The sequence below is a fragment of the Tachysurus fulvidraco genome, chromosome 10 (genome assembly GCF_022655615.1).
Source record: "Tachysurus fulvidraco isolate hzauxx_2018 chromosome 10, HZAU_PFXX_2.0, whole genome shotgun sequence".
In the NCBI taxonomy this organism is placed as follows: Eukaryota; Metazoa; Chordata; class Actinopteri; order Siluriformes; family Bagridae; genus Tachysurus; species Tachysurus fulvidraco.
The window spans coordinates 3,118,471-3,128,470 of record NC_062527.1 but is presented as its reverse complement, the minus strand read 5'-3'; the positions used below and the strand labels follow the sequence as shown (position 1 = coordinate 3,128,470).

The following is a 10,000-nucleotide window of genomic DNA, read 5'->3' as shown; positions in this document are numbered from 1 at the left end:
GTACGAGACCTTGTGAAGGCGGCTGCTCCTTTGCATGACATCGATTCTGTCTGGTATGACCTCCTCTGTCCCTGAGAAGAGGGCAAGAGTGTGTGTGTGTGCGTGCGTGTGTGTGTGTGTGTGTGTGTGTGTGTGTGTGTGTGTGTGTGTGTGTGTGTGTGTGTGTGTGTGTGTGTGTGTGTGTGTTTCAGGTAGCTGCAGCTATCCACCCTTCCACGATTGCACTCTTGACTGAATGACTGCTTTTTGGCTCTGACCCAGCAAACATGATACACACACACACACACACACACACACACACACACACACACACACACACACACACACATTGGCCCTGACATTTGCCCCCTCTCTCTCTCTCTCTCTCTCTTTGTTATACTGTTATAGTTGCTATTTTCATTCATTTTTTTGGGATGACTACTTTAACATTTTCCAAAATGTTGCAACTTGTTTTGCTTTTCTTTAAGTTTCCTTCTGAAATCGTTTTGAGTTTTGGTTGAAAATGCAGGCAGAAAAATCTGAAAGCACAAACAGTGTTAACTTTGTTCAGGACACCTATTCTAGCCATCAGTGAGTGTCTTCTCATAACCTGTCACCTTATCAGAACTATTCATCCATGGCCAAGGACTTAGAGGTAGGTGATGGTTTCCCAAGGAACAGTGGAGTGGCATGGTGAGTTGTGGGCATGTTCTATCCATGGCATAAACCTGGCAAAATCCAGTCCTCTGGGTTCGCTCCACAGAAAGTGCACAAAAATATTTTGTTGGCCCTCTTCACCTGCCAGGTTGCTTGTGAGTTATAGCCAGATGTCAGGCTTATGGTTAGTCACAGCTGACCCACACTTGTGAGGTGAACTGAGGGCCACGTTTGCCCACGGTATTCTTCAGAAAGATGAACACATGTCAAGTTCTTCTGTGGCAAAGTCTTTCAGCAGGAAGGGCAGAGAGATGAGGTACACTGATGTTTAAAAGTGGACAACGATAATTACAGTGACAATGTGACTGTGGGAATCTAGCTGGTCAGTGAGGAAACCAACTGCTTTGTAAGACCAGGGTCATGGGGTGTGGGCACCTTGGCTTATACACAACCTGTACAGGAGGAGATGGCACAGTGTACTGTACTGTACATCTGAATGCATTTTGTGCAAGCAATACTTATTATGCAGCAGATGGTGCCAACATCGGTGTACATAGAACAGCACATAGAAACGGAGGCATGTGCCCCGGAGATAAGCGTCGTTCTCAGTTTTACTAGTATGAACTGTTTGTTTGGGGGACATGCAAAGGGAAGCTGTTGCTAAGGGGTGTGAGCGATGGCCCAGTCCAGTTCCCAGTCAATGATAGCCACGAAAAATGGCCTCCTGGATCCCCTCTTGTAGGTCGGTGGTATACATACTGTAAGTGACAGAGCATCTGTTTTGGCATACTTGTATAAAGGTTATAAAGTGGCAAAAGAAGTTGGTGAATCTGAGGAATTGCTGCAATGCCTTAATGCATTTCAGGGCTGTAATTTTGTAGGAGAGGTAGTAGATAAGGATATTTGTTTTTTCCCCAGCCAGTCCCACAGGACATCCTTTATTAGACATTGGAAGAATGAGGGACAGCAAGAGATCCTATAAAGCATTACACGATACTCGTAGTTGCCAGAAGGCCCTGGGTAACAGTTTATTGCACAACAATAGGAACTATGTGGGATAATCCACTGGCCTTGGCCTTCCTGACCTCCTTGAGGTTGAGGTTCTTAGAAGGGATTGGATTGGGTGTTCCTCGGGGCTATCCACTGACGATACCAAGGAAATCCGAGGTGCCTGAAAACAGGGGAACCCTAGGATTATGGGATGCTAAGACATGACTATAAACATGAATAAGATTTGCTTCTGATGATGTGCACTGACATGTAAAAGGAGGGGATGTCTGCAAAGGTTGATGGTGCGTCCGCAAGTGGGTCCTCTATCATTGGTATGGACACTGTGGCAGGAGCTGGATTGCGATAAAGATGCAAAACACAAATTAGTGTTTACTTTGTGTTGTTTCTGCGTAGGAAAGTCCAGTATATAGTGCTGGTACTGATCAGTGACAGGGCTGCATGGTTAGAAGTCAGGTGTCTGTGAGCGTAACAATGTGCATGTGTGTGGGCTGTGGCATCTCCTGGGGAAATAAGTTTGCTAACTATGAGAACCAGTCTACTTTCTATTGAGAAGGAAACATGAAACATTTTCACAGTGTTCTCTGTCAAGGGTGAGAATTATTCAGCATCCTGATATTGTATTCCTTTGGCGTTCTCTCAGTGACACAGTCAAAGCACGAGATGTGACGTAGTGACATTAAGTCCGTAAAATCTAGCAGTGTTGACAATTGGTACACAAAATAATTGCTTTTTGACCTGTGTTTAGTCACTTGCTTTACTTACCCAACTAACCTGTGTTTGGATAGTGAGACACCTTATGGATCTCCCTAAAGCTGGTCAGCAAGCTGGCAGACACATTTACATTGCGTTAGAGCCCTCTCTGGATACAGGGCAGACCTGGACACAGTCTCATCTGCAAGAGCAGAGAGGGTTATAGGTTAAACTGATAAATCGCAGCATTAAAATCTTTGGCAGGAATGCTGGGTTCTACCACAGTGTGACTTTTTTTAAATGTTGTCCTCAAAACAAGATTTGATAATATGGTCAGATGCTTAAACTCATCAGATCTAAATCCTGCTGTGAAGGTCAGAGATGTTTCAAATCTTTGAGAAAAGTTATGAATAGTCATTATGGGGATAACACTACCAAGAGATGACACTATGCCACAGTATGGACTGCAAGTCTGGTATGATGAGTATTAGGTGTAGGGGGTCTATCAGTCATGGCAACAAGTGGAGCAAGTAATAGGTTACATATTAGACCAACCATCACCTAGACTGCATATCAAACTCTCGGTAATGAAGTGTTAGAAATTTAGCAAAAAGCAAAAAAGTAGATCACTGTACACAGTGTCTTTATTACACTTCCATGTATGATACAGGGGCACGGTGGCTTAGTGGATCACCTCCAGGGTTGGGGGTTTGATTCCCGCCTCCGCCTTGTGTGTGTGGAGTTTGCATGTTCTCCCCGTGCCTCGGGGGTTTCCTCCGGGTACTCCGGTTTCCTCCCCCGGTCCAAAGACATGCATGGTAGGTTGATTGGCATCTCTGGAAAATTGTCCGTAGTGTGTGAGTGTGTGAGTGAATGAGAGTGTGTGTGTGAGATAGGCACAGGCTCCCCGTGACCCGAGAAGTTCGGATAAGCGTTAGAAAATGAATTAATGAATGAATGAATGTAAGATACAAAGTGAAAGGAAGTAGAACAATCTTTATATCGTTATATACCCTGCATTTCATTAGGCATATTCTGTTTTTATGTCCCTGAAATAAAAATGAATACTATAAGATTAAAACACAAATTTGTACCACCTTGAGTTGAAGGGTAAGTAAACAGTTCCATATATACAGGCATGTGATTAATTTAAAGGTGTCTGTTATTCGGTGAGCAGCATTTTGCTTACCATGTTTAAGGCCTGTTAGTCCCCTTGGAAAGAATTAAAAAAAACAACAACTAAAGGTGTCTATCGTGATTCCTCCAGTACAGATACAGATCCAGTCAGGTCCAACAAATCCACAAAATCCATTTCCCAACATTTACCTCATCCTCCCAATTTCTCATTCACAGCCACAAGACTTTTGATCACACTCACCTGTTCCTATTCACACTTACACCCACCCTTAATAAGAGTGTCACGTGTGCATCAGTTGTAATGTATGAGCTTAGTTTACTTTCTGACAATACCAAGCCTTGATCATTAATCTTTGTTTATGCTTTCAGGGTTTAACCTTACATTTGTACCTAGTTGCCTATGTCCTAGTCTAGTTCAATTTGTTCTGTTTGCTGATCGACTGAACTGTGCTCTTGTCATCAGACCTGCCTCATCTGGACATTAATGGATTATTGGAATATATTTCAAAGCATGAAGGCATAGTTATAATGCTCAAATAATACAGATATCATTGTTTTAACCAACAGAAGGACACTGACCTGAAACCTATTACTGGGGACGTGGTAGCCTATTAGCCTAGAGTGGTAGCACATTGGGGATGTGGTAGCCTAGTAGTTAAGGTGTTAGGCTACCAATCAGAAGGTTGTGAGTTTGAATCCTATGTCCAACAAGGTGCCACTGCTGGGCCCCTGAGCAAGGCCCTTAATCCTCAGTTGATAAAAAATGTAAGTACCTCAGGATAAGGGTGTCTGCTACAGTATATGCTGTAAATGTAAATATTACTAAAACAACTGTTGAATAAAAAAAGTGCACCATTATGGGCCAAGTCAATCACTCAGACTAAACATCATTGAAAATTTGACTTACTGAACAGAAGACAGAAGTCAAAATGATCCCGGGACAGATGAGAACCAGTATTTTGTGAAATAAGGACAGATGAGAACCAGTATTTTGTGAAATAAGGACAGATGAGAACCAGTATTTTGTGAAATAAGGTTTGTTTCTGTTTTCAGATGGATATTTTAATAAGGTAGTGGACAGTATATGAGACATTTCAGTAACTGGTAGTAAAAATGAATTTTGTGTTGGCTTTTTTGGTTGTACAATCGATACAGGCTTGCTATGCTTAAAACCAGTCAACACATTACTACAAAAGAGGATTAGATAACATTGTGCTTACTTTTGAGCTAACAGCCGACCTGAACATGGAGGCAGTTACGGTAGCAAGAGCTCACATGCATGTACCTGTAGGCTTCTTCTCTTGTTTCTAGCTTAATCCTCCTTTACGTTTTTATGATTCACACCGACCAGCTTCTTAAAGTTTCAAATTAGGCAGTTGATTTAGTCTTCTTTTAATGTGATGTCTGTCAGAACCTGAGACCCCCCATAATGCTTTGGCAAAACATCCAAAACAGAGAAAAAGCCATGCCAACTTTTTTATGGCCTGGCAATGCTCAGCTGGGATACTCTCATCTGTGATCACTTTGCCGTATGTCAGACCGCACTTGCACCTGTGGGAGGGAGTTTTATTTTAAAGCTGTTCTACCACTAGCCTGTTCTACCCAAATCTTATTTGGCATTACATTTCAAGGGCAACCGAAAAACCTCTCTCTATTGAGCTGAAGTAGGCACTTTTTCTGTTTTGAAGACTCTCACTGCTCACAAGGTCAACTCACAGCTCTGTTTTCTCTATAAAGCTCATATATACGGTATGTGAGCACGTTAAGGAGTGCCTTGGGTTAGTGAAATGGTTTAAGGAGCTCTTTGCCACATGACTGGTGCTGTGAATCTTCGTGGTCGGTAACCGGAGAGCAGCTGAGGAACAAGCCAAGATGATTTATGGCAGGAGTAAAGGCATATTCCATAAACATTGACACATACATGCCAGCTGCAGTCCAGCTTCCCTGAGCCAGAGTTGCTTTAGAACGACTCGCTGTTGTTCAACAACTCTAGGTGTCATTCTTCATGACATAAATATGCACACATGTACGCACCCTTTTTCCTTCTCCTTCACAGTTACACTCATTAACAGATACCCGGGATCCAGTCTTACAGCATATTCTAATATATACTCAAATTCTATTTATATATAATTTATTTGACATTTATCTTTTAATACCACTGTTTATACGTACATGATGTGCATAATAATTGTAGTCTATTTTAGTATGATTTAGAGTATACATTTACACATATGATTACATAGATGTAAAGCCTCTGTACTGTACACGCTGTAAAGCCTGCACAATTAAAATTGAAGGTTTTGGGGATTGTGTTCTATGTTTACTGATTACTGATCATTTATACAGCTGAGCAATTATGGGGTTAAGGGCCTTTTTCAAGGGCTCAGCAGTGGCAGCTTGGTGAAAATGGGATTCAAACTCTTGACCTAAAACTCTTGATGCTAAAACATTAGCATCTGAGCTACCACATCACTCTATGTGGTTCAAATATCAGGTCCACCAAGCTACCACTGCTGGGCCCCTGAGCAAGGCTCTTAACCCTCGATTGCTCAGTTGTATCTAAGATCATCTGCCAAGTGCCGTAAATGTAAATGTAAAGGATAAAGCAACCAATAAGCTTAAAAGCTAAAAGATTCAAGTGGAAATTTTATGGAAAAGGGGGGGGGGGGGAGTTTTCACACTTTTTATAATGGGGCATGTGATTGTATTCAGAATGAACCAATCCCATCGATACTCATGCGTACAGTATCATACATCAGTGCAATGATTCCAATGGACTCCAATTAAAGATCAGCTGTTTCTGTAGGATCTTCTTAACATTTTTGGTTTCATCGGACTGGTGAAGCCGTGGTCCACATCGAGCTTACAAAGTATGTACTGGATCTCATTGTTGTCAATCCGAAGAGGAATTTCTGAAAGGAATGTATAAAAGAATTTCCAGTTGTCTGGACTGAGGTAGGGTGGCTCAATGGATACTCTTTCTCATGAAAACATGAAATGAAACCATGTGCATGACTATTTACCCATAACCTTACCCATTTTATGCATAGTTTTTAAAGATAAATTTGGTGCAGAAACAACACAAGGGGCTTTATCACCCAAACATCACCATGCCCATGGTGAAGCATGGTGATTTCAGTTTCATCTTGTTGGGCTGCGTCTTTACAGCAGGGACCACTTTGGCGCAAAAAATACAGCCCTCTATTAGACGGCTGAAGATCAGGAAAAAAAATATATCTTCCAGCACGATACCACCCAAAGCACATATCCAAGTCAACAAAGGAACTGCGTCATATGAAGCCGATCAGTGTTTTGGGAAGGTCTGAGATCAGTTCTAAATCCTGTTGAAAAACAGTAGAATGATTTGGACAAGGCCTTGTGCAGAAGATCAACACACAATCTAAATGAATCTGAAGGAATTCTTCCTTTTGTAAGGATGTAAAGACATTTACTCCAAAAAAGGTCGTATTACACGCAAAAAATTGTGAAGTGAAGTGACGTGACGTGACGTGACATACGGCTAAGTACACTGACACATACTCAGAATTTGTTCTCTGCGTTTAACCCAACCACAGTGCACAGACACAGCAGTGAACACACACACACCGTGAACACACACACCCGGAGCAGTGGGCAGCCATTTATGCTGTGGCGCCCAGGGAGCAGTTGGGGGGGTTCGGTGCCTTGCTCAGTCGTGGCCAGCCCGAGACTCAAACCCACAACTTTAGGGTTAGGAGTCAAACTCTCTAACCTTTAGGCCACGACTTTGTGAGGTTTTTTCTTTCCCTCCCCAAAAACATTACTAGTTTTTTTATTTTTTTTTATTTTAGGGTTTTCATATAAAAATTAATTTTGACATTCTGGTTTCTGTTTCGGTCTCTAGGACGGAATGAGCTAATAGCACGCTACATCAAACTGCGAACAGGAAAGACGCGGACGAGAAAACAGGTGAGAAAACTTGGTCTGTTTACCAACAAATACTAGTGTGTGCCAGATGCCAGCCTATAATCTTAGACATCATACAGACCTGGATGAAATGGAAAAAAAAATTGGAACTTAATTAGACTGGCAGCTCAGAGTGTAGTGAGCGTGTGATTATTAGGCCTCTGCGGGCCTCTGTGCTGAAACAGAGCCCAGTTATGTGATTTATGCCTGAGGACCCACACACAGATGCTGCTGGATAGAATAACGGGCTCGATCTTTGCCACCTTACATAGCCCGGCTTGTTAGAGCCATAACCAGTCGTTCTCTCACAATCGGGGTGTAACCCTGATCACACTGCTCTGGGTTAGGCTCTGGAATCTGATAGTAGTCTCTGAGGCGTTCGATATTGGCAACATACACGAGGCTTAAGTGACTGTGCCACAGAGGAAGAAGGTGGGAAGGATGGATGTGGGAATTCTGGAATTTGAGTGCAGGGATAGAGCTCCGGAAAAGGGAGATCAGACACCTGTTCCTAGAATCTGGGATATTATCAGGGTAACTAACAGAACTAACCAAGTAATAAAAAGATATAGAAAAATATTTTAATTTTCATTTATGAATTCATAAACCACTTTTGCGATAGTGTTTAATATTTACATGATCGTGTAGAACAAGCTAACTGACAATGAAATGATTATAAACACAATGATCAGTCATAACAACACAACACTGAAAGGTGACATGAATAAAGTTGATTATCTACTTACAGTACAATAGTATTTACATTTACAGGACAGTCGGTTCTTATTTATCGGGAGCTGGAAAAAAGTCTCAGTAACATTAACAAGGAATAAATTGTGATGGCTAGAAGACTGGGTCTCTCCAAAACAACAGGTCTTGTGGGGTGTTCCTGTTATGCAGTGTTTACAACCTACCAAAAGTGCTCTAAGAAATGCCTTTCAGTGAACTGGTGACAGGGTCATGGGCACCCAAGGTTCATTGATGCTGGTAGGGAATGAATGCCAGCCTGTCTGGTCCGAACCCACAGAAGAGCTACCGAAGCACACACTGATGAAAAAGGTATTGCTGGTTATATTAGAAAGTACATGTCAAAACATCCAGTTCATCTGAGCTTGTTGTGTAAGTGACTATTTAGCTGCAGATCTCTCAGGGTCCTGTCCCCTGTACCCCTCTGAACCATGCAAATTGTCAACAGTATTATAATTTTATTACTAGACCATCTGTATCTATCTGACTGTATCTTTTCTGCAGGTGTCCAGTCATATCCAAGTGTTGGCACGGAGGAAGGCTCGGGAGATACAGGTGAAACTGAAGGTAGTGGCTCCCCTGAGATGGATCCACCCATTACCAAATTGTCACCCCTTACATTTTATTTGACAGTGGCCCAATGCCTTAACCACAAAGCAACCACTCTAACTCATTCTTCACATCTACTGTGTTCGTCCACGATGTGACATTTGAACTCCCTCTCACCTCTGAGAAACTCTGTAGGAGTTTGAACTTGACCCTTGTGTACTATCTTTCCTCTCGTGCTTTCATGTCTTTTATTGCACGGTATAGTTCACTCGCCCCCCCTCTGGCTGTCTGCCATCATAGCCCAGCTGTCAGAGCCCGGGGCTGGTCACAAGGCTACCACTGACAAGCCTTTTAAATACAATTCTGAACAGAGAACAGTGACAGACACTCGCATATGCCCATAATACTGGTTATAATTGCATTGTTGGTCTGGTCTAGGCTGAAGAATTTGATAGCTTGTTGTTTTTCAAAGACTCAACAGCTCCTAAACCAGGGCATGGGCGGTAAAGCATGTGCTTTACTTGATTAAAAAATCTTTATTCGTGTTGCCACCGATTCTTTTATTATCAGTTTAGTCTTCTAGAGCTGTAATTAATTAAATGAGGATTCTACACATTGAGCTTCACACATAGCTGCGGATCAGGATTTGCAGCTGGTTCGGAGGCAGTGTTTTTCCACTTGATGTTTTCCGAGCTGTTCTGGGGTTTCATAAAGCTGGAAGCTTTGAGCTCTTAGTTTGACCTCCAGGAGAAACAGGCATCTTGTCAACACTAGCTGCAGTCTGGCAGGGGCATAAAGTTTAAATTCCTGTTCTGAAAAGGCCGCAGCAGGATTAGAACTGCTTTATTCAGGAACACAGCTAGGTTTAGGATAGATTTGCTTTGTAACAAATATGAGCATTTTGCATAGATTCTTATCTAAATGATAATATTAGGACTAATTTAGATATGAATCAGTGGTTAAGGTGTTGGGCTACTGATCGGAAGGTCATGGTTACGAACCCCGGGTCCACCAAGCTGCCACTGCTGGGCCCCTGAGCAAGGCCCTTAAACCTCATTTGTAAGTCACTCTGGATAAGGGTGTCTGCTAAATGCCGTAAATGTAAATGGTCCAAAGACAGTATGTAAAAAATAATCCCAACATTACATTTGTTTGATATGTTATGGGGACTGATATCTTGTGCCCTGGTAATGTCACTATTGTCTACTTCTTTCTTGAAAGGACCAGGCAGCCAAAGACAAGGCCCTCCAAAGCATGGCCAACATGTCATCAGCACAGATCA

General features: G+C 42.3%; 1 protein-coding gene across 4 annotated transcripts in view; it reads left to right on the top strand.

Annotated features, from left to right (window-relative positions):
* Positions 1 to 10,000, top strand: part of LOC113653880 (transcriptional enhancer factor TEF-3-like) — a 27,566-nt gene that overhangs the window by 9,757 nt on the left and 7,809 nt on the right. For 2 of the 4 annotated variants that reach the window (XM_047819867.1, XM_047819870.1), the window contains exons 2-4: positions 7,361 to 7,425; positions 8,674 to 8,724; positions 9,940 to 10,000. The exon at positions 9,940 to 10,000 is cut by the window's right edge and continues 74 nt beyond it. In XM_047819867.1, the coding sequence (XP_047675823.1) occupies positions 7,361 to 7,425; positions 8,674 to 8,724; positions 9,940 to 10,000 (177 nt within the window). Of the gene's footprint in view, positions 1 to 7,360; positions 7,426 to 8,673; positions 8,737 to 9,935 lie in introns of all 4 variants that reach the window. The other 2 variants (XM_047819868.1, XM_047819869.1) reach the window with 2 other exon arrangements.